At 41.1% G+C, this 27,030-nt stretch overlaps 1 protein-coding gene across 1 annotated transcript in view; it reads right to left on the bottom strand.

The window, feature by feature from the left end:
* Positions 1–9,375: 9,375 nt before the first annotated feature.
* The window catches only part of LOC118787344 (neuronal PAS domain-containing protein 3), a 272,979-nt gene continuing 255,324 nt past the window's right edge, over positions 9,376–27,030 (bottom strand). The window contains 9 exon segments of the mRNA XM_036542873.1: positions 9,376–9,772; positions 9,775–9,808; positions 9,811–10,500; positions 10,503–10,879; positions 11,665–11,780; positions 12,442–12,589; positions 17,254–17,360; positions 19,347–19,540; positions 25,681–25,799. Coding sequence (XP_036398766.1) covers positions 9,513–9,772; positions 9,775–9,808; positions 9,811–10,500; positions 10,503–10,879; positions 11,665–11,780; positions 12,442–12,589; positions 17,254–17,360; positions 19,347–19,540; positions 25,681–25,799 — 2,045 coding nt within the window. The 3' untranslated portion in view covers positions 9,376–9,512.

Genomic DNA, 27,030 nt, shown 5'->3' with positions numbered 1-27,030 from the left:
TCTGTATCTGTCTTTCTCTTTCTCTCTCTCTCTCTCACACACACACACCATTTGACTACTTTTCTCTGTACACATTAGCACATGCTATTTTTAACAAAAACAAAATAGCCTATGCAAGAATGATGGAATGATAGGCCACATGATAGAAGAAGGCTGCGAACATCTGCTGGAATGTAACGCTTGTTTGCTAGCGATGTTTGTTAACCATAATGTAGCTAAATGTCTAATTTAAAAATCAGAACTTACCGATGGCATTGTAGGTCCACTCGACGTTGGCGTGGTCTGACCTCGCAGAGCTGCTTTAACACCAGCAGCTACTGCTTTTTCAATTATTTCCGCCAAATCACCACCACCTGTTGCTACACTCGCCAATTCTATAAATGCGATGTTTAGTATTCTGACATTTACAAAAATGGGATGGGTAATGCACAAACCTATAGCTTTATTGTTCTTAGCGGCAACTCAGAATAAAGCGTTACCTGTCAGTCTATAAATAGGTTTGACACACGATGACTTTCAGGTAACTAGAGCAGCATTAAAAATCATCTTGAAATGCAAAATTGAGGGCCAGGGGGCCCAGTGTGTGTTAACATCTTAGGCGTGGAGGTTCAGCAGTAGGCTGCTGTAATCCACTTTAAGGACTATCACACTAATGATGGTGAGCGCAAGGGGGCCTCTTCTCTTTGTAGGAGAGCCTTGGGGTTCAAGCTGACCTTGAGAAACAAATGGGTAGATTCTGCCTTTCATGGAGGGGGGTTAGAGGGACAATTATAGTCACATGCTCATGCACTGCCCCACCCTACTGTCAGTTTTTAATAGAAATTTGGTGTATGGGATAAACCCCTCGAGATGTAATGTCTTGTTGTTGATGAAGTCCTGTGGTGGATGAACAAACACAAAATAAAAAAATAAAAAATCTATAAAATATGTTTAATAAATTAGCTTTTCAATAGCAAGAACAAGGCTCTAAAAATGCAACAAGGGATTTTTCAAAAATGCTTAAATTTCTATTGGCCTGTCAACCTCCTTTTTCAAGCTCATTCTGTACCCTTTGGACTATAAAACAAAATGTCTTAGTATTAATAATAACAATTACTGTATTAAAAACACCTGGGAGTTACTGGGAGGATTCATGCCAATAGATTTACAATGAACATGCAATATTCTATGTAATCTGAGTCAAAATAAAAAATAACATAAACAAACACTGCATTTATGTTGCTTGTATCTGACTAAAATGATATATTTTATAATATATTGTATGATACACAAAAACACAGCAGTTGCGCTGAATTTCAGACAGACAATAATTCTAGTCTGTGGTGTACTGTATGCACAGGTTCATTGGCACCTATAGAAAGATGAGTTAACTTAATGATTTTGCCTTTTAGTATCTAAACACCCTGTCTGATTCCTAATGAGGACGGTAGGGAGCGATGGACAGGGCAGGGTCATTAGGGAGGCTCGGAGTCCGTGGATTTCTCCCTGCTCTGTGATCTATCATTCATGGCCTTCATTTAAAATAGCGTAAAATATTTAGAATCGGTCGGATTTCTTTAAAGAAAGTGGCCTTCAGTTGTGACCCTCCTCCACCACCTGAAATAAATGGAGAAACCTGACAAACTGCAGTGTATTGTGCTGACAGAACTTCGCAGGAATTGTTTCATTGTTCTGTGTTCACGTTTGCTGGGCAGTTAGTGAGAAATTAGCATTGTCCTTTTAGCATTGTTGGGCTTGTTGCTAACATCACAATAACCGAATATTAGCATTTAGCTCATATTCAGTCATGATGCACTAAGCATTTTTTTTTAAAATAAATTATGCATACATGTACATTTTATGTGTTTTTATTTGTCTATTCATAATGACCTGTTGCTGATGAACCAAATCCAAAAAAGGGCCACCGTGGAAAGAACACTGGGTACGTTTACATGCATGCATACATTACATGCATTAGGGCGATTGTAATGCAATTAAGACTTAAGACTTAGGCAAAATTAATTAATAAACCTAACAAGGAACATAAAACATCATATTAGGCTAAACAATTTCACTAGCACATACAGTCCCATTCAAAAGTAACGGAAAGTAATCAAGTTACGTTACTTTAATATTGTGATACTTGGATTAGGTTACTGATTACATTTTTTAACAGGTAATTAGTAATTGTATCGGAATACATTTTTAAAGTAACCCTCCCAACCCTGCATACCACGAACTCAACGGTAGTTACTTAGCCGACTAACTACACCGGTAGGCCGGAGACTGCACGTTAAAAGATAAAAATACAATTTCCCACATTTGGTAAGAATCTAAAATTTATGCACATATCCATGGTTGCGTTAGCAAAAGTAAACCATTACTCTGCGTTTCTATACTAACAAATCCATTCGGTTCGCTACTTAGCGACCTGCACAGACATAGCAAGCTATCTAACTGATAAAATTCTACGTCATGATTTCTAGTACTGTATCAATCGAAAGCGATGTTACATCAAGTTAACTACCTAAAATCCAACCTTAGCTGGCTATCTAGCTAGCTAGTCGTCTGGCTACAAAAGAATGGACATTTCGGTCACCCTGCGGTCCCATTTCACAACCGAGTTATGCTAGGAAAACATATTCATTTGGACAGCCCATTGCTACTTAGCTAGCTTGTTACCCATCAAACAAGTTCGTTCACTGGCTACAAATACTAGTTCAACAAGAGGGCATTAATGGCATGCTAAAAATGACCAAGATAAATACTATCACTTGTTAAAAACATTTACCGGACTTCTTTCTGCGGATTGATATGATTGGACATGGTCCTCCAGAGTCTATGATCAGAACTGCGTCCATAGCAACGGTCTGTTATATATAGCAGCGACCGTAGAATGCCGTAATTGACCAATCAGAATCGAGTATTCAACAAAGCCGTAATAAATATACATATACATATACATACATATAAAATGTATTCTAGTGGAGGACCACAAAGTACAGACCTGTTTAAAATACACCAGTGTATTTAAATCTTTTTATCTTTTGTCTGCTTCATTAGGGATCTTATACAGGTGGCCATTTGATTTACATAAAAAGTGCCTGTTACTGGAAGAAGTGTTATGGGTGTAATGAAGAGGCAATATTTTTTCTTATAGACAAGATAAACTGAATCTTTATCTTGTCTTACTTCCTTGCATGATCTATAAAAAAGCCTGTAGGGTTGTAGGGATTTTATACCTTGTACCTTTTATACCTTATACCTGGATTTGTTTAGATTCAGTGTAACGTGAATGCATGAAGAGATTATATCACAGTAAACAATGCCACAAAAATGCACCGTCATTACTATAAACATTTACATTTAGTCATTTGGCAGATGCCTTTATACAAAGCCACTTACAAGTGAGGCAGAGTACAACAAAAGCAGAAGCCATACAAAGAGTCACAATACCAGGACTGCTGAATGACCAAGTTTCAATAGTCGGCCAGAAAAGGTACAAGCCAGCTGATTGAGACACAATTGCCTTAAACCATTAAATTTGAAGTTTTTTTTTTTTTTTTTTTAAGGAAAACAGAGTTTAGGACATAGGAAATTGTTTTAGGTGGGATTCAGGTGATCATGTGAACATGGAAGAGCTGTGTCTTCAGGTATTTCTTAAAAAAAAGTGAGGGACTCAGCAGAACGTAGGCTTGTAGTAAAGTGTTCAGATAGGTAGGTGCAGTTTTGTTATTAAAACAATATACCAAGTTTAGCAAGATATTCTCGATGGCTTCACATTGAATTGAGAGAATCTGAAATGTTTCATAGTTCTTGATTCCTTACATATGGTAGGTATCGGATCATTCAGTCTGTGAGGTTCTCGAGTACCGGAGTTGTATAATTAATAGCCAAAGCAATTTATGAAAGAGTATATTAAGTGCCATGCAAGATAAACCTTTTCAAACTAAACCTAAACTAAAATAGAGTGCCTAGTTCTTTCCATTTCTTTTGATTGTACTTAAAACTGCATACAGCCATAAACATGTATAAAATAGGAGAGAAGCAGAGGCTTAAGTTATATGTGCTTGGAAACTTAATTTTGGTAATTTCCAAAAAAAAAAAAAAAAAAAAAAACTAATGGCATTATTCATGTACAGGTAGGCTGCAGTTTCTGTCAGCTCACATTATGTTCATTGAAACTTAATACCGCCTGTAAGAAGATTTAATGACAGAATTTCTTTCAAGGAAACATTGTTTTATCCATTTTCTTTTTGAAGTCACATGTCCAGCAGCTTGAATCAAGCAATTCTGGAATAGACTTGAGTTACTTATTTTCTACAAAGAGACAAAGCTCCAGAGTTCTGGTAGATAGTTTTTGGTCTTTGTCGTAGTGAATATTCATGAACAGACAAGCCTCATGTGCATGATGTCTCTGAACGACTGCCAGTTACAAAGACCCCACACACATGGATAGTGATTAGAATCAGATCCACAGAATTAATGGTCTTGCTGCTTGTGGATACTCTCAAAGCGCCTGCCTTTACAGGAACGCATTACATTTCAACATTTGTACACGCATATTTGGATGTAACATGCATGTTTGGAGTAAGTAATATCTCACTACTCAACAAAATCTCTTGCTTCAGTGATAGCATGGCCATGCATATTGCCTGTAACAGAGTTTTTATGTACTCAGGCTGTCATGTCTTGTTTCCTGCCCCATAGCAACACACATTTGTTGCTATGTGTACTCACCCTCATTTTCATGCATACCAGTTATTAGGTCTTGTTGCCATGAAGAGAGTCTGTCCTACTGCAATGATATGTGAATGTATTGTTGTTTTTTGACATGTATTGTTACTGTGTAAAGTCTTGTTACCATGTGCGCTAACTGGATGAGGTCTGGTTGCTATGGAAACTGACAGGATGAAGTCTTGTTGCAGTGTGTGCTGACTGGCTGTATGATGTGTTGATCCAGACTAATTTTGCTGGGACTTCTTGCTTCATGATGCGTGTGCTGGGCTTGGTTAATTGGCAGTTTTTGGTTGTCAGTGTTTACCATTCAGCCTTTTTGACATGTTTAATACTCTTGCATCACGCTGGTAAAAAAAAAAAAAAAAATCAAATGATGTGTTTAAAAAAAAAGAGCCTGAACAAATAGGGTAACTGTGCATTAAATTGTAATATATCAGCTGAAATTGGCACGCCCATTATTCATGGCCAGATTATGATAACTAATGATTTGTTTGCTTAGCAGATGCTCCTATCTGGCATGAATTGCATAGCTGTCACTTCATCCTCTTACAGCTGGCGATTTACTGAAGCAATTTGTTTTAAAATCTCAATGCAACTCCTTTGTTTAAGACAACACATACTTCTGCCCCTATACATACATGTCTTACTCAACAGGTTGAACATACATGGTTTTGAAGAACACCACTTTCACAGGGTTGCATTAAGATGAGGCTGGCCAACAGGGTAAGGGTGATCTAACTGGGGGACTGGGATCAGCTGTGATTAAGGATTTCAGTATGTAGTGTTGGGGGGTTGTAGTCAGAAGACAGACAAGAGAGCTGTATTTTTACTTCTAGATACCGCACAAGTTCAGCAATAGACTGGTCAGCTGAAATGCACTTCCCACTGGAATGCATGCATAGTGTGTTAAACCACAACGTTTTCATATCAGTGTGGATGGCAGAGTAGTTGTGAATGGCAAACTCGTGTTTGACAGACTGAGAGCAGTATGAGAGCATCACTTGGTTGGTAGCAGTTGGAAGAGACCCGGTGGGCCTGAAACAAGTGGAATTGTATTCAGTGTGAATAAGTGTGTTTGTACCCACAGAAGTCATTACTGTTCAGTTGCCAACGCAGGGTCAGCATCTTAAGTGTTTCACACTGTCAGACTTTGATGTGATCCAGGTGTCCTGTACTCAGACCACCAACACAGGCTATCAAAGGACATTTGCACCCATCATTTTTAATAATTTTTCATACCCATAATTTAGTCACTTGAGTATGAGGAGAAACTTTGTTATGACCATGAGAAACTTCAACTTGGAGTCGTTAAAATCTCTGGTTGTACATTTTGCTACAGTTAAAATGAGTTGCAGGCAAACCTTCATGGAGTTTTTTTGCACATTTTTGACAGATTTCCAGTGTTAGGGTTTCACTGTACACATTATTCTCATTCACATACCTGAATGTAGAGATCTGGGAGCAAAGCTGTCCCCAGCACAGTCTCCCCCATCCTCAGCCCCAATAGAGAGAACACAAAACCAATGAAGTTCACCTCAACAAGAACCAGAAACAAAACAGCGAAAGAAGGGAGGAAGGAGAAAAAGAAAGAAAAACTGGGAGGTCACTGGAGTGTGTGGCTTTCACGCAAGATGGCTGAATGTAAAACAAATGATGCCAGATAGTAACAAATCCAAGAGAAGTTTATTATGAATATGGCACCTGTAAGATGGTAAAAAACCGTGTTACAGAAAGACAACCATGTATGACATGTTTCTCGGAACTGATGAGTCTACAAAAGTATAAAATAACCCTGTTGTAAAATGAAGTATGTACATTTCTGAACTGCAGCATTATTCATGGCCAATGAAAAAAAAGATGTTTTTCAAAAAAATAAGCCAGGCACTCAAAGTCAGCTTCTGTTAGTCATGTTTCTCAAAACCAAAAAAATAAAATGTACCATAGTTTTCTCTTTTTAATATTTTAATTTTTTGTATTTAGAATTTATAACACTGTTAACATTGATACTAAGAGAATCCCTTTCCCCTTTATTCATCTACTTGGCACCAAATTCCTCATAAAAGAATCTGTATAATTGTACAAGAAATAGTTAAAAACACAGACACAGTCTTCACAGGTAATGAAGTGTTTTTTTCATACCGTAATTTTTAAACACTATGTATCTGACAGCAGCTGAGATTAGTTTTAGTTTAAATCACCAGCAATCATTTTGACACAACACAGAAACATTAAAACAGCTCATCTTGCTGTTCATTTGTAACATATGGGTGTATTTCCTGGTCCACAGTGTCTAGTTTAGAACTGCCCCCCCCCCATCTCCCACACCCCCTTGCTCCACTTTGTAGAAAAGACTAAAATCTATTAAGCCAGTGATCTTATGCTATCCCGGACCATCCCATCAGCCAACCTCAATTTCACCTTTTTAATTTTTATTTATTTATTCTTTTTTTTTCACATATCTTTTATGACCTGGGTTCGAGTTACAAGACACCTTCACAGAAACCACAGACACTAGTTTCCTGATGTAGGGGAGTAGTCTGATTCAGGTAAAAAGACAAAGGCTCCCCCCTCCCTTTGCTGGACAGACTAAAAACACTAAATGTTGACAAAGCTGCTGGACCGAACAAAATCAAGTAAACTAAACAATCAACTTAGTAAACATGCATTTCCAAAACACCTATAAAAATAGATTTATAGTGCGAAACATTTTCTTTTCATTTCTTTAAGAAATCTTTAAAATTGTTTATTGTCCTGAAATACTATCATGGTCTTTTTTTCTTGTGTGTTGCAGGGTCCTTGAAGTCAACAGGTTTAGTGGAAACCAATGAAATACACCCAATGCATACAAGATTAGCACAAGGGACTCTGGGAATGTTTCACAACTGAGGCTTTTATGGTTCCAGTCTGTTACATACATCTAAGTGCTACTTAATTTTTTTGTCATAGATTTTTATAGTGTAAATGTATAGCAAGCTGGAAACTGAAGTCCCAGAATTCCTCAGTGGCAAAAATGGCTCCATAAACCTTTGAGCTAGTTAAGAGTCTTTTATCTCTGAGAGAAAGAGAGGTCTGTAGACTACACAACAGCAAAGCAATAGCAGAAACAAAAAGGAATACAGACAAAAGGAAGCAGCAATAAGGTGACACTACATAAGAAGGCCACCACACAAAATCCACTAACCTCCAAGAATCACTGGTTCACTAGGACTGCAGAGGGGTGGAGGAGAGGGGGACTGCCCCCCCCCCGCCATCAACCCCAGACTAGAGATAAAGCACAGAGAAGACAAAGGACAAAAACAGCTACATCAGCTCGGTATATACTGCATTAGTAACACACACTGAAATCGCCATGGAGACTGACAGCCAATGACACTTACACATTGTACACGTTTACGGATCTCACGCTTGGTAATAGATGCCTTTGATGGACGGCTGCCAAAAGATGAAGTGGAAGATATTTTTTCTATTTTATAACAGTTTTTCTTTTTAAAACAACAATCACAGTGTTTTTAACACCGAACTGTGACATTAACTTTTTGGCAACAGAGAGGGAAAGGGAAAAAAATCAGGAATGTGATTTTTTTTAAAAAACACAGTATTTCATTTTTGATTGAAATGCATGTACTTATTACAATCTCATTGATCGATCTATGATTTCCACATGCGGAAGGAGAATGGATGGGGTTAACAGACTGAGAGGCTGATAGATTCAGAGATACTGGATTCAATGCAAAGAGGGAGAACAAAAAAAGAAAAAAGAAACTAAACCAACTGTTTGGAGCTGGTCGATGTTAAACATTCAAGAAACGCAAACTTTTCAAGTTAATGATGCAAAATTAGTCTCAGTTACACTGAGAAAAAAACGATTGAGTTCAAAAGTACAAACAAAAATCAACCTACTCCAGACTCCATTCCTAAACTCAATCAGATTGAGCCCAGGAATGCCTCTGACTGAGTGGAGAGGTGACTGTGAAGACATATTCGTTAGAGTAGAGGTAAGACTTTTCTGTAGAAAATCTCTCAACCTGTCATTTATCTACAGTAGAGGGCCGGACTAGCACCTATGCCAGCCAGCTGAGTGAGGGTTATGAGATGGTAGCACCATGGGTCTGCAGGGCGATGGAACGGGAAATATCCAGAACTGACCTGCTCCAAAGTCCTAGGATTTCTGTAATAACATTCTATTCACAGGCCAACACCCGGTTGAAATTGCTTTTAATGTGTGATTTGCAAGTTAAATCTGAGCTATAAAAAAAGAGAAAAGCATTAATTCTAAAATACTATTCCCCCGATTAGAAATAACAATAAAAACCCTTTCAACTACATCAAACAGGGTAACCTCCTTTTGTCTTCAACCTTGATCACATCAAGATGCGAATAGAAACCTTTAGGTTTTTACTTTTCTAACAATTATCTTTTTCACTACCTTTAAATATACAGATCGAAGGCATCTTCATCAAGAAGCAACAAAATTGACTCAAATAAATGGTACAGCTCAGAAGACCACAGGACAGTTGTCATCTACTCTGGACTCCCTGTAAGCAAAAAAGGAACTCTTTATAATAAAGAATCAGTTTAGTTCATACAGAGAGAAATATCATGAACAGGATAGAGAGAGACAGAAAACTAGAGATAGAGAAAGAAAGACATGGGGACCATTCATTTCAATACCATGAGCTCACTAGCTCAAATTCAAAGTGCTAAAATTATTTTTTTCCCAACTTGAAACACAGTCTTATGCCTCAAAGAGTCTTTGACAGTTGAACACAGTAATATGGTCTTGGTGTTTTGCTTTAATCTTCTTTGCGCTCCAGAGTTTGTGTGGTGTGGATCCCGTTGCTGTAGACGGGGAATGGAAGAGTGGAAAAGAGTCCCTCTGCTGTAGTGAACACATTCCCAGCTGGCATCTGGGTGAGGCTGGCGCCACTGACGGCACCCCCGAAAGGGCCGGACATGTTGAGCCGGTGGACATGGTGATACAACATCTCCATGGGGGTCTTGGGGTCGATGCTGAAAACCGGGGCTGTTGACGTCCACGAAGTTCTGGCATGGCGTTGGGCAGCAAGTTGCCCTGCATGGCCAGAGTGACCATCGGCGGGGGGCGTAGCGGATGGTGCCAGTGGTATAGACCCGTTGGGCAGCGGTGCTAGTGGCCGCCAGGGTGCCTGTCACCCGGTGGACCAGTGGAAGCACCACATTGCTGGCCTGGAGCCGCTGCAGGGCCTCCAGGTCACTGGTGTACAGCAAAGAGCTGGAAGTACTTGGAGTTCCCTGCTGCTTGTCGCGTGGGGAGGCGGAGAGGGGCGGGGACAGGGGGTCAGAGGAGGAGGAGGTGGAGGGCGGGGCTAGACTGGTGGCACTGGAGGCTGAGGAGGGAGCACTGCTGCTGAAGGTGGGCTTGCGGGTGCCTGAGCCTTCCGTCCCAGGGGGCGTGAGGACCGAGTCTGGGATGGACACTTGTAGGCTGGTGGCCTGTGGGGAGGGGAAGTGGTCGGGAGCAGTGGGGGGTTTCGTCATGCTGTAGGGGGACTCGTTCCTGGAAATCTCCCTGTTGGGTGGGTAGTTCCAGATGCTGCTGTCGTTATCGAAGTTGATGGGCTCTGACATTTCTGTCTTGATCTTGAGCACAGAGGCACTGGCAGGGGAGGGCGCGGGCAACAGGGGGGGCTGCTCAGCCAGGGCAGGGTCCAGGGCACCCGGGCTGGGAGAGGCTGAGGAGAGGCGGCGCCGACGGCTGACTACGCCCTTCTGTTTTTTCCTCCTTTTCTTGCGCCTCTGGTGTGTTTTCTGGCAGTAGGGCCCACCAGCTCGGCAGCGCTGTCTGAGTCCTTGGCACTGTCTTCGTCATCGTCCTCATCCTCTGACAGGGAGGGCGAGTCCTGCAGCTCCCCCCCCTCGCCCTCACCGTAGCGCTCCACCTTGATGTGCAGGCCTCCCAGCCGGCCCAACTGCCCCCCTTTGCTGTCACCCTCACAGTCGGATGGCTCCAGGCTGTCTTCGCTGTCCTGGCTCTCCGGGTTGCTGGAACTGTCGCCTTCCTCCTGTCGCCTCATCTCCTGCTCCGACGGTCGCCCTGGCTGCCTCTTGCTGTCTGACTCGGGGTCCTCGCTGTTCTCCGACTGGTTCCCCTTCCCGTCAGACTTGGAATTCTCGTTGTCTTCTGGGGGCGTGCGGTTGGGAGAGGGGGAGAGAGGGGAGTGGTGGGGGGGCCTTTAATGTCACTTCTCCATGCTAACCCACATTACACAGAGAAATTACTACCTGAGGAAGCACAGTGCAATGTAACTGAAGAGAAAACTTTGAATAAAATCAGGTGAGCTGATGACCTCTCAAGGTGAAATGTGTAGGCAGTAATGGAGCGTCTATAATGTGTTGCTGTATGCGACATGGAATGTGTCCAAGTTTCTCTGGCAGAGAGCATGGCCGGCTGGCTGTAATTCCCCTTGGAAGCAGCACTATTTTAACAGGTGCTAACTGTGTGGCCACTGAGCATGCAGTGATGACCTTGCTCCAGCAGGGGGCACAGCACAAGCTCAGCTCAAGTCAGTGGGCACGGTCTGCAGCCTGAATGGTACTAGCGCAGTGGTGTGGTGCCAGGAGGTGGGCTTTGCCTCTGGGAGAGCAGGTTGGCACTATCTCAGTATTTCCTTGTGAGTATCCCACCCCTCATATAGTAATGCATTATTTATCCACATTCAGCCATTTTATTAATCATCAGCCAGCACTTGGAATTGAGTGCAGCTAAACTGACACTTCATAGGTGCAACCAACAAGGAGCCCTGTTTTGTTGACCTGACAGAAATGTTTATGGTCAAAGCATCACTTCATTTTCAAAATAAATCAGGAGAGAATACAGTAAAGTAGTGTGCTGTATTCAACACCCCCCCACCGGAACTCCCAAAACAACATGAGGAAGAAAGTTTGGGTGGGGGGTTGAGGCCATACCAGAGTTCTCTTTGGAGTCAGACTCAGAGTCGGAGGTCTCTGAGGATTCGGAAGTCTTCTCTGGGAGGTTGGGGAGCTGGGCAATGTCCATGGGTGTGTCCTTGTACTCAGGGTTGCTGCAGACACAAGAGAGGGTGGAGACATGGGAGTCAGGCGCCCTGCTTACAGAAAACCCATCTAAGGCAGACTGCTGGTGGAGCCCACCACATTTGCCATTCTCTCTGCACTCCCATTGATCCAGCCCCCTCCCAGAAGGATACATCTCTCTAATGATCTCTAACAGAGCTGCTGTTCCAGCCAGGAAAGGTGAAAGAAATTAAGCAGGGATTGTGGAGATAAATCTTTTTGCCCCTCACTGTAGCTGAGAGGCAGAGGATAAATGCTTGAGATCACAGAAGCAACCTTTAGCAGGTGTGTTGTGGGTTACACTCTGAGATCTAATGGCTGTTGTACTCCAAAGAGGCTTAACCCAGCTGTAAACAGGCAACAATGCCAAAACTGGGAGGGAAATTCACATGATGTCAAAAGGGTTGCAGAACTATGGCCATCAAAACTGCTTGTTCTGAATTGGGAGATGTTAAGAAAAATGCGTGGAGCTTCTTTACATTCAGAAATGGGTTATATTAATACTGTCATTAGAAACAAACATTTTTAAATTTATAATATTAAAATCTCTGGAAAAGCAAATACTTGAAAAATAACCAGCTGGTAATGCTGAGTGTCTGGCTAGACTCTTTGGGAGCAGAACTGTGTGGGACTAGGTGAAGAATGTCTCACCTGAGCACATAGTTGACCCAGATTATGTTCTTCTCATTGGCATTCTTGGCATTAATGGCGATGGTGGCACTTGACTGGATCCAAATGTAGCCGCCATTCTTCTGGATCCAGCGGTAGTATTTTGTCACACATTGGCCCTTGTTCATCACTGCAGGGTTCAACAGAGGGGACAGGTCAGAGGAGGGGGAGAGTACCAGTCAACAGCACTACAGCACTGGGCACAGGACACAGCACAGCAGCCAAGTAAACTGATAAACTGGAGACACTGTAAGGAATGCAAGGCATCATGACTTCTGCTAAAAAGCAACACTAATAGTACTGAGTGCCATTGAAAGGAAACCATAGCAGTCTACAGGTGCACAAGCACTCATAGGATAAGCATATCAAAAACGTAGATTAGAATAAATAAACAGAAATCTGTACATGCACCGATAGAAAATATAACACCATTGAATGTAGGGTATTAGTGTGCAAACCGCAGATACCACGTTGTGTTTTCACACTGTTTCATGACCTATGATGACTGTAGGGTAAAAGGGCCAGTTACACGGCCATTAAGAACACAGGCCCAAGCCACACATATTGAGGCACAGCAGGAATTTTCTTTAAACCAGTGTCTTCTCTTTTTCTGTCTATCAAAATATAAATGTAAAAGCTTCACAGCTCTAAAATTCAGCAGACTGTGGGTGTGACATGACCACCAGAGGGTGCTGTGAGTCTTTTTAAGCTGGCTTCTGATGCCATGTCCTTGTCTGAGTTTGCTGAAGTGAAGATGCTCTAACGGTTGCAATAAATTTGGCTAAATTAGCTGCTAAATGGTTATCTCAACCAATATGTATTTGCATTAATCATTGTGTTCTAAAACAGAACCAGTCAGAATCTGAAGGAGGTAGTAAATTCATGTTCTTAGTTTAATTACAGCTACAAATAGGCCTTTCCATAAAAAGAATTCCACGAAGAGAATGATTTATATAAAAAGAAGTCCAGTAATTAAAAACTATTAGGGACTAATAGCGTTGTTTAAAAGCCATCCTGGGGGCTACAATAACTGAATTTAGTTCACTGACTGCTTTCTTTGCCTGAAAATATAACATTAATGAATGAATAAATAAAGAAAATTGTGAATTGTTTGTGAGACCTGCTCTCCTGTGTCCATGAGCTTCTCCTTGTTTTCACCTTCATTCTTTTAACTGGGATTTCATGTTTGTGTGCCTTCACTGTACCATCAAGCTCCCGTTAATGTTAAACATTGAGGATACTAAACACTCCAATGACTACAACCCTCCAGCCGCATACTTCAGATGTCCAGACTACGAGACAAAGTCAAAAAACTAATCAATATTATATTTAAATATTTTTGACAAATTATTGTCAGAAGGGTAAAACAGTATTTAAACAGTATGTACCTCCTGGTATCTGAGGAGTCTCATATAAAAAAAATCAAGAGTATTCACTGGACAAGGAAAATACCAGAATTCACAAAACAGATGTGTGCTGTATCTGAAAAGGCATATCCCAAAACAAAACAGATTCCTCCCCTGCCCTGCGTTTGGGTTAAATCCCTGGTTGATCTATGCGCTGACCTGGCTAAATTCCTTCAATATGGGAAAATTGCTAAAAAGAATAAAAAACCTCTTTTTCCACTTGACCCCCCATTCAGAGGCCCCCCTCTTCTCTCTGCTGCACTCGGCTGCCTCCGGTCGGACAGAGCCTCCTCCGCAGTGCTGTCGATACACTCTGCTCCCCGCCTCACCCTTGCATGGTGTCTATGCAGGTGAGCTTCATTTTTTAACCCCTTTCACTTACAGCGCCATTAAATCAATCAGGGTGTGCTAGCGCTATTGATTAAGCGTTAATGAAGCAGCTTTTTTTCCGGTGCAGAAGTTGTCAGCCTCTTTCAGAGGCATTAAAAGGAATACGGGCTCTTTAATCTGCCGCTCTCTCCTGCAGCCGCGGGCATGCCTGTAGGGTGGCTTCCCTCTCCACGAGCGCAGGGCCTCTGTCCTTCAGTTTGTTTTAATCACTTGGATCCCTTCCATAACGGCAGCTACCTTTCAGATACCCTTTACCCAGAGCGGCCCGCCTGCGTCGGGGTGTCGCCGCCATATAAAAGTAAGTAATTTACACCCGTGAAATTGCTTTAAAGAAAAGTCCTTGCCATCCGTTGGGATATTACTGTAAAGGCAAGCCTTTTATGAAGGAGAGGAGAGGCAGGGAGGAGGGGTGGGGCTGTTCAGCTCTTTCTCTCTCTTGCTTTCTCTCTCAAAGGGCCCTGAACAGAGTTCGGCTGGAATGTTTTGTGTCTGAGTTTCTCAGAAACTCTACCAAGGTGTTAGAATCAGTGAACTGTGACTGAAATTCTGTGATCTGAGGTTTGTGTTGCATGAGTAAGTAGCCAACACTGATTGGGCATTAGAATGAGTGATGCGCTGAGCAGTGACACTGACTGCGTGTTAAAATAAGCAAGGCACTTGGCAGTAATGTTGGCTGCATGATAGAATGATGTGCTGAGCAGCAACAGTATTAAATGAATGGGGCAATGAGCAGTAACTCTGGTTTGTGAAGCATAAGGTTATCATACAGGGTTTGCCACAGCACTGTATTCTCTACAGCTCAACCAGATTCAGGTCTGTTAACAATGAGATGAAAAGTGTGTTTTGCTCTGCAAAAACACACCTCAGTAAGGATAGATATAAAAGATTTTTATATCCTCACATCAGTATTGAAGTTAAAGTGCAATAATGACTCAGACAAGCAATTCCTTTTAATCAATTTCAACTAGTCTTTGGAGGCAGGCTTTTGCAGTGTGCCTGGAGGCACAGACCTTGAAGCCCCAGAGATTTCTTCTCTCCTTCATAAGTTCTTTTCCCACTTCCCAGCAGCTGTTTTCTCCAAATATCTGCGATCTGGCACACTGCATTTCATTACCATGTTTACAGATGCTTTTCGCTTGTTTGTACTGTTTTTCCCCCATTCATTATACGTGCTCAGAGGTAACAGGAGGTTACCAAGAGGGGGTAACCACTGCCACAGATTTTCTTTGGACAGAAAAACCGCTGCTTAAATCAAAGTCCACAGGGTTCTATGCCCTTTGTGTCACTCATTACACTGAAACATTTTTTTCCCATTGCTTTTCGTCAGGGGAATGATTGCCACTCGATTCAAAAAGCTCAATGTATATATGGGTTGAGTTTACAGATGTAATCAAACAATGTGGCATAAGCCTAAATGGGGCAGACTGAATGGATGTGGATTTCTGTACCTCCTCATCCATTGTTCTGAGGGTATAAAAAGGGCTGGCAGAGTGGCGTGGAGGCAGTGGGGGAGGGACAGGCACACTGGCATATCTTCCCCCTCTCCCTTTTCAATGTCAGGGGCTTCTGCTCCTCTCCCTCCACTGGATTTCAAATCAAGGGCTAATGGAGCTTTGCTGGTGGCTTTTTAAGGCAAAGGGACAGAGTACTGCCACAGTAATTGCTCTCTAATTCAGTTGGACTCTCAATATCTAATCAGATAGCAAAAAATTCCCTGGCAGCCCCAAGGACACTCACTCTCCTAAGAAAACAGCAGTTAAAGTAGGGGCATTTAGGGGGGTGGGGGGGCACTATGCTGACCAGAACATGTAAGACTGATGAAGAGGCAGGAGTTCAAATAAGAGCTAAATATTTGATTATACTTCATTATGATTATTTGTCAACTTTGGAAAATAGTGACTTTGTGTTACTGGTTGGTGACATTACAGCTGTATCTACTGCAGCAACAACCCAAAGCTTAAGTTACCCAGCTTAAGATACATTCACCTTAGTGGTGTTTTACAGGGGGTTCAGAGGACAAGGAATTTGTTCTGAGTGCAGGATCAGCCCAATGACCCGGGTTTGAATATGGCCCCATAATATAATTACAATGACCACGATCCCAGAATGGTGAAACTAAATGGCCTGGTGAGGATAAGAGTGTGTAGTTCTGCCAGGGTCGGCTCATCTCACTGCTCTCAGGATCCTGCGAATTGACAGGTGCCTATGAGTTGCTCAGATGACATCAGCAGAGTAGTGCTGATCCTCCAATGAGCACCACTGTGGTGTGCTGTGTGACTTGTAGAGCAAAACATAGTGTCGGCTGCACCTATTGGAGGATTGCATTTATCTCATTTCAGTGCTCCTGAATTAGTACAGAGGTTGCTGTAGTGAGACATGCCTAATACACAATTGGCAACTTAAAAAAATAAGGTTGCAGAAAAAGGAAAAAAGCTTAAATAAAAATAATTTTCCTTTAGGACACATAGGGGGTATATGGATATAACTACTAGACTTGGAGAAATGAGCTCCAAATCAAATAGCTTTGTGAAAGGTGTTCCTCAATAAGCATTGTTCAGCACTGTTTCCCTGACTGATTCCTCTCAGCCCAATTTTTAGGCTCTTCCCATTGGGTGTGATTTAACAGTCCCTGGTTAACAAAAACAGCTGTGTAAAACTAGCTTACTCATATTGCAACGGGCTCAGGGATTCAAACAGTTATGGAGTACACGTATATCAGTGGTACTGGGGTTTGGGTTCAAAGCATTGTAAAAGCGCTTTGCCATATGTTGGTTTATAGGTACCTGCCAATTGTACAACATCTTAGTGTGAATATAAGCACGTGCAGTTAAGATGTGCAAGTGTATGGCAGCATGAGTGCAAATGGGGGTTGAGAATTTGTGGTTCTTCAGTAGGGTTCTATTTCTACATTAGTGGAGTTCTGCAGGAGTGTACAGTGTACTCTGTGGGTGAAGTTATTTTGTTAGCTTATTTCTGTAGGGGTGCACAGGGGTCTCACAGTCCAAGTGGCTGTGGCGGATGCCCTCCACGTCCTCTGCATGAATGAACTGGTAGCATCTCTTCCCCACGATGTCTACTGGTGTTAGGTCCATATAGTCGCTGATTCTGAAAGGAATTTTAAAGGAGTTGTCCGTTAAAACACTCTGCTTTTCATTACATCCAAGAACTGTCCAGAGTGCCCCAATGAAGGGGCTTGAAAAGCTCAGTCAAGGTGCCATCAGCTGGATGATTTTACATGACGGATCAGGCTGATGGGTTTCTACCAGGAAGTTCATGTAAATCCAGGGAAAACCCTGGGCTGATGGAGGTTAGGATGTCATGCCATGGTGACCCAGAGATAATCCCAGTGTCATATCACCTATCAATTTCAGTGATGTGTTTATCCAAAAGCAATCTGTCCACAATCCTTTTTTCACAGCTGGGATTCTTACTTGGGTAACTTGGGGAAATTTTCTTTACTCAGAAAGCCACTTGGCCACCCACAGTCCTCAACTCAACCAAGATGCCAAATATCTTTTTTTTTTCAAGAGGTTTCTGGTAAATTGTACATTTTGAGCACATCACAAGTAATTTCAACTCTAGAGACAAATTAAGCAAATACACCTAGTTCTTTCTTTTACTCCAACATTGTTTTTGAAATTGCAGCAGCTGGCCATATATTTATTCAGAGATAAATGTACTCATATAAACTGCTTTAAATGCGCATTAACTGAATTAAAGGAAATACGATGAACAGTATACAGAATAAGAGCAGGGGTTAAATTTGGTCTTCTAGTTTCTTCTCATTAGCAGATGATTTTATCATTTCTGTGTGGCTAAAGCTTATTCTGCCCATGCCAAAATGTGCTCATTACTTTTCAATTTCACTTGCGGTCACAGTTCACTCGTCTCACTACCCAGCAGCCTAAGATTTCTACACTAAAGAGAGGTCTCCAGTCTTTTTGACAGGGCTAATCATGATTGTATGACATGCCAGCTTAGTGGTTGCTTAATCTGACATATAATTGGATCTGAACAATACTCCAATGCGGGTTGGATGACATCCAGAGCACATGTTGCAATACATATGCAGTGTAATATATAGATAAAAATGCTATGATGCAGATGAAACTGATTAACACCTCCATAATTAAAACCTCTTTAATATCATTTAAAACACTGACCACATCCCATGTCTTTCTATTTCAAATAAACCCTTTGACATCAAATGTAAACAAACTTACTGCATCCTGAACTGTCCATCAACCATATATGACTAGAGAAATAAGTGGTCACCTAACGAAAGTGGGTGAAAGTCTACTTCACTCCAACATGTTACCATGCACTCATAGTTTACTATACTGAACAGCAGGAGTAAGGTTCAGCTCATTTTTGGCAGAAAGCCACAGACGACAACCTATTTTCTCTTTTATAGCTGGTGTATTCAAATCATGCCAATTCTGTTTCCCTCTTTTAAAATAATGTGTCAAATTAGGAAATAGCTGACAGGGATCAGTTTTACACAAACAACAACAGAAATGTTGCTAGCAAGATACTTACCAAAACTTACAAAAAACTTGTTTGACTGTAAAAGTATTTTTCTGCTATACCAGCCTGGGGTACAATTTACAAAAATGCAATGTTTTCAATTGTTGCTGTACTTACACATGAAATTCAAATATGTTGTAGAATGTTATGTTTACTTAACTGTCATGTGATGTCATAGGAAAACAGTTAACTGGTTCAATATTCTGTCTGTTTGGCTTTGGCTGTACAATTTGGCTTTGCAGTTTATTCCCTGAGGTTAGCTGGAAATGATTGAGGTCCTTTGAAATGGGGGACTAATGAAAGTCTTATCATGTATAGACTCATTGTCACTATCACTCTGTTCACAATGAGTCCAGCAATATACAAAGAGTACATAATTTACACTGTTCTGGATAAAGGGGAACTGTGCTAAAAATGAAGAGAATGCAATTAGAAATGTATTCATGCAATTTTTCATAACCCTTTTGGCATGTAGTGATAAAACCTTTAATTTTGCAGAGCTAAAAATAGGCTTAGATTTAAAACTGTGTCACTTCTACCAGTGCTGTAAACGAGGCATCCTACCTGTTCTCACAGTAGACGATGTTCAGGTCCATATTAACCCTTGTTACAAACATCTGGCAATCAATGCGGACCTCATTGATTGTGGGCGGGGGGAGGGCATGGGCAACCACCACCATTCCCATGATCTGGTTGGGTACTGATCGGCTGTGAGTCAGGGCCATCCGGATGCGAAGCCTTCCCGTAATGTGGATGACCTGGGGGGGGGGTTCAGGAAACACTCAGAATTCACAAAGCCAAGGAAATAAAAAAATAAATAAAAAATAACTTCTGTAACGGGTGTGCTGACATTTTAATGAATCGACATGACAAAGGTCAGTTTTCAACTGAGTTCTTAATTAGCTGGGTTTAATTGAGCTGTTTATTGAACACACATCTTGGTTTGAAATCACTGACAGGTCTGTGCTGTTGGTCCGAGGCTTCAGAAGCTGTCTTTGGGTCTTTTGGGATTCTGTCTTATTCATCCAGTAAAGCCTGGATAAGCGTATACCAAGGTCCCATATAGCAGTTCATGTAGTCCTAGTTCATCCCACAAATTTTTAGTGGGACAGACACCTGAAGTGAAGGGCATCCATAACATGAGAGTCCCATTCTCATGAAGCAAGCATGCCTTCATGACATGAAACAATGCTAGACCAGGGAGAGCCTGCTGGAAAGGCAGCAAGCCCCCCCCCCCCCCCCCCCCCCCCCCCCCCCCCCCCCCCCCATCAACTGCCATCAATCTCAATAAGGTGAGTTCTATAGGGACCTGACATTTTAAGCCCAGGCCTTCATATTCGAACATTTCCAGTGATTGGTGTATTGTGCACAATGATTAGAGTATCATTCTGCAAGTCACCACACTGACTGGTGTCCATTATTTTGGTCTATAAAAACTTTGATTCATCACCAAGAGAGGATTTGACAAGGTGTCCAGCTGAGGGGTTTATGACATCTTATTCTTTTGTGTCTGTGAACACTGGTGGGGACTGGGCTCCTGTGTGGCCAATCTGGCCAATCGGTGACTGCTAATGTGCAGACCAGTGTTTCTTCTGAAACCCATCCCGAGGATGGATCATAATGACATCTCAGTCTTGTGACTTGTCTCACAGATTGCAGCCTGCCACTGATGGACTGTGGTTGGCTATAATATCAGGTTTTACAGTAACAGGCCACTCAATAGTGAAGTCTGTAACAGACTGATGAACTTATGGTTATCTTGAGTGGACCATGTTGGCTTCTTTCTTTTTTCTTGATTTTGACACAGTCAAATTACTTCATCAAATGTGATCTACAACCCCTCTGAAAAACAAAGTAATATAGTGGCCATGTAATAGACATCTGAGTATATTATTGAATGATCGTCTTGTAATAATCAATTAATCAGATTGACTCAAACATTTATTCAATATCTGTAGTAGATATTTTTTATATTCCCCAAAAACACATGTGTATTTGAGGTGGTATGATTATTTTCATACTCAGTATATGTATCTTAAAATTAGAGAGGTCATGATGCCTTAACATACTGCCAAATGGTTTATTAATAGATATTAATTTTGTTAACATGTATAAAAAATGTCCGATACAATTAAATTACCAAAAAAAATCTGAAGAAAAATCTAAAAAAGAGGTGAGGTTAAATAATGTGTTTTCCACTAGAGTGATATACAGTAGGAAAGGAGAGAAGGACATAATTGCCTTTTCTAGCCTTAAAGTTTTGCAAAGCTTTAAAGTCTTTGTAGCTCCATTTTGCCTGGAGGAGGAATTGACTTGATATGCACACTGTACTTTTAGAACCATCCATTTTAATCACTCTGAGAAGCCAACTGGGAATTTCCATACGCAGTGCTCCGAAAGCAAACTTTCCCTGCCTCTCAACTACTGACACTGCCCTTTCAATGGCAGGCCCCTGAGAGGAAGCATGCTATTATTATCATTTATATAAACAGATCGGACTCTCTAAACTCCGTCAAAGCTCAAGCCATCGGAGACTTTGTTTGATGCGTCTCCTTCACCACCAGGAAAGAAATATCATCCCTGGTTTATGGAACTGAGGATGTGCCTGACTGGCTCTGAATGTTAGTTAGTAAGAGATGGTATACAATGAAATTAACACCACATCCAGGAGACGTCTGAGCTCGCAAAGCCATCGGAGCTTTGACACAGTACAATGGCTCCGCCAGGAAGGGAGCCCGAGTAGAAAATGGTTTTCCTATCGGGCGGATTGCATAATGTCTTATTTTCAATTCAAAGCGCTCCATTTCTGTATCATAGCGACTCCCAACCGTTTCTTCTCTGTTGAATGGTTATTATCCCTCTTTTCCTAATCCTGAAGACTTAACGCTTGGCTCTAGTGCACAAGCCATGTCTCAGAGAGAGAAGCATCAACAGAATGGTTTCATTTTACAAACTATGTTTAATGTAACAGTCTTTCAATGGCAATGTTGTATCTTCTTACAGAAAATATTTAATCAAAGAAGCACCTGACCAGCAGCTATGAACTTGGGGCCAAAAGAACTGAGCTGGTGCATGTTGGTTCTGTATTCTCCTCTCTTTCTTTTTCACCCAACTATTTTAGTGACCACCATTTGTACCACTTTAGGCTTGTCTCACAATGGCAACCTCTGGATTTCCTGGGCAGTGCAAGGTGAGGTCATAATACATTCCTACAATCCTGCAATACATTCGCAGCCGAAGTGACTACTTGTTCCACAGCGCACTACAATGAAGTGGCTACTAGTAGAAGGACAGGTACTACTCTGCTGATGTTGTGCAGGCAACTTGTAGGCACCAGACAAGTTGTAGGTGTCGAGAGAAGTGTGGTAAAGTGACCCACCTACCCCCATCCCTAGTGGAACGAAGTCCCCTTGTTCTGAAGCAGACATCGTCCATGACAGACAATATGACCAGTTTCGAGCCTGTACCGTAAGGTCTGCGGTTGAGACCTGCACCTTTCTGACTGAGCCACTGGGGAGCCCCATGCGCTGGATCCCTGTGTGCAAGTTTCTGTTTATTGAAATAAATGATAATTTAAATAAAAGTCACTTGTTACATTACAATATTGTAATGACTGTTTTCTTTGAATTTCACTCAAAACTGTTATGCAGCACATCATAGAATTATCAATCTTATTATGTTTATGATAATTTCATATGTAGTGTTGATTTGTTGTGCATTCCGTAAATAAACCTAAAATATTCAATTGGTTTCAAGAGTGGTGGAAAAAAATAGCAGGACTGGGGCCAGATATCTTTTATGACACTGTCTGGTGATTTTTTAAATCACAGCCATGTCTTCTTTGTTTATCTGACAGGTTCTCCATGAAAACAGGGAAGGGCTGTAATCTTACTTTAGGAGGATGTGATACAGCAAAGACTGATGATGAACGCAATGCTGCCATTTCTGACTGTCATGAATTAAATTGGTATACTCAGACAAGGAATCATTTTGAGTTTAAGAATGTAGTCCTATCGTTAAGTTTTGGCATGCAGTTGCATGGCTGATATGCCTTTTGTAAACACGGTGACAAACCAAAGCATAAAAAGACTGAAAGTGAAGAGAGTGGAACAAAATGCAAAGCAAAGCAATCTATCTAGCATTGAGTATAAGTTACCAATTGTGTGCAGAGTAGTAGTTAATGTTTCCTACTCAGTGCAGAACAAGAATTAGCACTGACTATTCAGTGCTTAGTCAAGGTTAGTGTCATCTTTTGTGTTTTACTGGAGTTGCAGTGTTGTCTATCTGGTGTTGAATAGAGGTCCAAGCTGTCAATCCAGTAAGGAGTTGGAGTTATAATGAGCTGTCTATCAAACCGTAATAGAAGAATGACAGGCATAGACACACTTGACAAGTCTGCTGCCAGTAGATGCTTTAATAAGACATCACACAGCACTTGAAAGGGGAAAAGAAGATGTCTAATTACTGGCCAAAAATCCCATAAGCTGCAATGTGTAAATACAGCCGTACTCCAGAGCATGGTGAAGCAAGCAAAACACAGGCCTGCTCTGCAGCCACAAATGAAAATAAAACAGCTCTTTTAAATAAATACACATTCAAATATATAGGGGGGAGAAACACAAAATGGAAATAACCCCCCCAGAAGCCCAAAGCTACAGGCATTAAAAGTTAGTTAAAAAATACAACTTTTTGAAGTAATTGCCACAAAGAGAAAGTTGGCCTCAAATTGCTGCAGGAGTGCTCTTGGCAAGAACATCATAAGCTCTGGCAAAACATTAATATGCTCTAGCAGCTAAATGCAAACTGACACGGCAAGGGTTCACCACGGCAGCAGCACCAGGCAGATGAATAGCATATCTCAATTTAATACAAGCCAACATAACAAAGGGATCAATTTTTATAATTCATGGTTCAGCACACAATGCTCCCACTCCCCCCACCGGTGAATATAGAAGAGGTATACATAAGAAATCAGATTCATCATTTCGCCGGATTCTCGGGAGTGCTTTTGAAATGTGATACAGCACAAATAATGATGGAGAACCTTTACATGAGTGCATTAAATGAGATGGGGCTGAGATCTGTTTAAAAAAGATGGCTTTAAGCTCGGAGAAGGATTCTCTTTGATTTGACCTCCAGAGTGGAATGGATATAAGCAGCCATGATGCGCGCAGGGCTAGGGGTCCTGGCTGACATCGGGCTGGCTAATACTGGCATACAATATGCAATATTTATACTGCTGGATTATGTAACAGCACAAGTGTTGACTTTATTTAAAATAAATGTAATAAGAGGTGTCCTTGTCTGGCCAGTAATGTATGCACGCCTGTGCGTGTGAATATTTATGCTGGGGAGCTGGAGCTCTCCTGCTTCATGTTTATTTGCATGAAATATATGTCCGCGTAGATGTTGCAGATAAAGCGGAGGAGGTAAAACAAAGACAGTGGAGATGTTTAGCTCTCCCACTTGCTCAAACATGGTGCTCGCAGGTCTGCCATAGTTTTACCCACTCTCCACAGCTTCTTGTTCTCTTTTGGAGATAAATGCAATCTGTCAGCAAGGAGACATAGAAAGTCAAAATTGTGGCCAGTTTCTGAGGCACATACAGGGGTGTGTGTGTGGGGGTGTGGGGGTGGGGGGTGTTTGGAATATAAATGCCATGCAACAGTCTATGTCAAAGTGTCTGTAGAAATAGTTTGTCCTATGAGTATCACAATGGTCAAAAATGTTGCCATTTTTTATCTGTAACTTCTGTGTAGTTTCTCATGCTCGCTGCGCCAGTGTCAGGAAAAAAAAAATTACGAAATATATAAAGTACCAGTCAAAGGCTTGGACACACCTGATTAAGGTAATGGGAAACATGCATTCAAAGACATTTTTATATGTATGCATAAATGCTTGAAATTTGTTTCTTAGACAAATATAAACAGTGAAATTGATGCCTATGTATGAACTTCTTTCCAAAAAATTTTTAATTAAAAAATGTTTTGCTACTTTGAAGAATCTAAAATATAAAATAGTTTTCATTTGTTTAACACTTTTGGTCACTCCATAATTTCAGTTGCGTTATTCCATAGTTTTGATGTCTTTACTATTACCCTAAAATGTAGAAAATAGTAAAAATGAATTAAGGAAGGTGTGTCTAAACTTTTGACTGGTACTGTACATGTTATTCTCCACTTCTCAATAGCAGAATAGCATTCATTTCCATTAACAACCTGATTATACACTTGTTGTTATGATGCTTAAGTGACTATACTCAAATGTCTGATTTTGTTGTATACCAGTCAACACATTTTGGAAAGAAATTCAAGACTTAAGCAGATCAAAATGTTGCATGTTCCCTATTATCTTAATTGATGTGTCCAAACTTTGAATGGTACTGTATATATTTCATAATTTATGGCAAACGGATATCTATAACATATGGACTGGGTCAGAGACACTGATCTGAAACCACACAATGTGCAATATACACACCAAAAGCGTGTCACCCTGTCACTGCAATGGCACATTTTAACCAAAACAAATGCATAAAATTCCAGAAGTGCTGAAATTCTAGAAAACCATAATACAACTGTATAAATAATTCTTAACATATTTCTAATGATTTAATGATATAAAAGATAACCTTGAAAGAGATAGAGTGTGTGTGTGTATATATATATCATATTTTGTTTTTTTCTATCCAATGCTATCCAATATCCAATACTGACTGTTTTGTTTAAGCGACAAATCATGAACAAAGACAAAAGGTAAATTAGCAGCTGACTCATTTAGCATGTTGTGCACCTAGCAGAGAGAAAAGGCAGTGAATTGTTGTGGAAGTTAGCAGGCAGACGTTCAGGGATGCTGAGCGTTAACATGCATGGGCATGGGCACACGCTGGAGGCCCTACCTTGTACCCAGATGACTTGATGTGAACGCCCCTCTTGGTCAGCGTGGACTTCATGCGGATGAAGAATGAACGCTCCAGAGCGTTGTCAGGAGCCAGCAGGCTGGGACTGTTGGACTCCACTGTGGATGGCAAACAGAAATCCAATTACTTTCCATTACTTTCCCAATACGCCCACGTGGAGAAAGCCCTAGAGATGGGCGCGATATTAAAAACATGTCCGGTTACAAAAGCAGTAATAACTTCTCATTGAGTTTCTATCATCTCCAGGTAATTGTCTAATGGAAAAGAGGAACTCAATAAAATACATGATGCCAATAAAAGTTTGACGATGTTTTAATAATGTTCTCTGATAAACATGCTCTGCTTTGTATGACTTGCAAAGAGCTGAAAACTTTCAAGCTGCAGAGGTTGGAAGTAAACTTCTTATTTTTGGGGCCATAATAAGATATTTGTTTGAATAAGGGTTTCAATAATTTTCTTACGTTAATTCTGTTTAAAATTCAGTTTGGTACATTTTTAACTGAAAACAAGTGGTGAAGTGGCTGACCAATAAGGATAAGGATGTATAGAGATAAGCAGTAAATGTGGGCAGAGTTAATTTAATTGTTTAGATAAGCAATAGGATTCCTCAGTGATATTGCCACTTCAAAGATGAGAGAATTAGTTCATGGTTCACTATGGAGTTGATCCTTTTTCTCAACCACCTATTCAAAATGAAGACCAGTAAAACACACACCATCTATTACATACATATCAAGTATGGAGTCGGTACGACAGCATCAACCAATATTTACTTGTCCCATATTTTAAAAATAATAACGCTGTTGCTTTCCCAATCCAGTGTTTGTGCTTTTTGTTTGCCTGGTGGGGGGCTGGTTGTGCTTCTAGGGGCCAGTGCTCAGTGAAGACGAAGAGCTGTTGGCAGGGCCTGGAGATTAAACTGGAAAGGGATTACTAACAGGACACCTGGAAAATCCCGTTTTCTGCTGCTCTGCATGTAACAAGGCTGCAGTGACTTTGGTTTGGAGGTGGAAACAATGCTTTCAGACAAGGGGGATGGGAGTGTGTGCGTGTCTGTGTGTGTGTGTGCATCTGCGTGGTTTGGTGGGGGTGGGTGGCTGTTGAGGAAAGCACTGCTGTCGTTTGCTTTCATGGAGCCTCTTTTTTTTGTTTCTGAGGACATGAATTAAATGTCATTTAAAATCTAACTAGTCCTTTATCACTCCTGGGAAAGGCAGAGCCATGTTATATTTAGTCATTTCATTTCTTCTGATTAAATATGAATTACTATGAAATTTTTCTCATCATCTAACACAGCAGAATACGCCAACTGCTTTTTAATACACTGTA

The sequence above is a fragment of the Megalops cyprinoides genome, chromosome 12 (genome assembly GCF_013368585.1).
Source record: "Megalops cyprinoides isolate fMegCyp1 chromosome 12, fMegCyp1.pri, whole genome shotgun sequence".
In the NCBI taxonomy this organism is placed as follows: domain Eukaryota; kingdom Metazoa; phylum Chordata; class Actinopteri; order Elopiformes; family Megalopidae; genus Megalops; species Megalops cyprinoides.
This window is presented reverse-complemented; position numbering and strand designations above follow the sequence as displayed.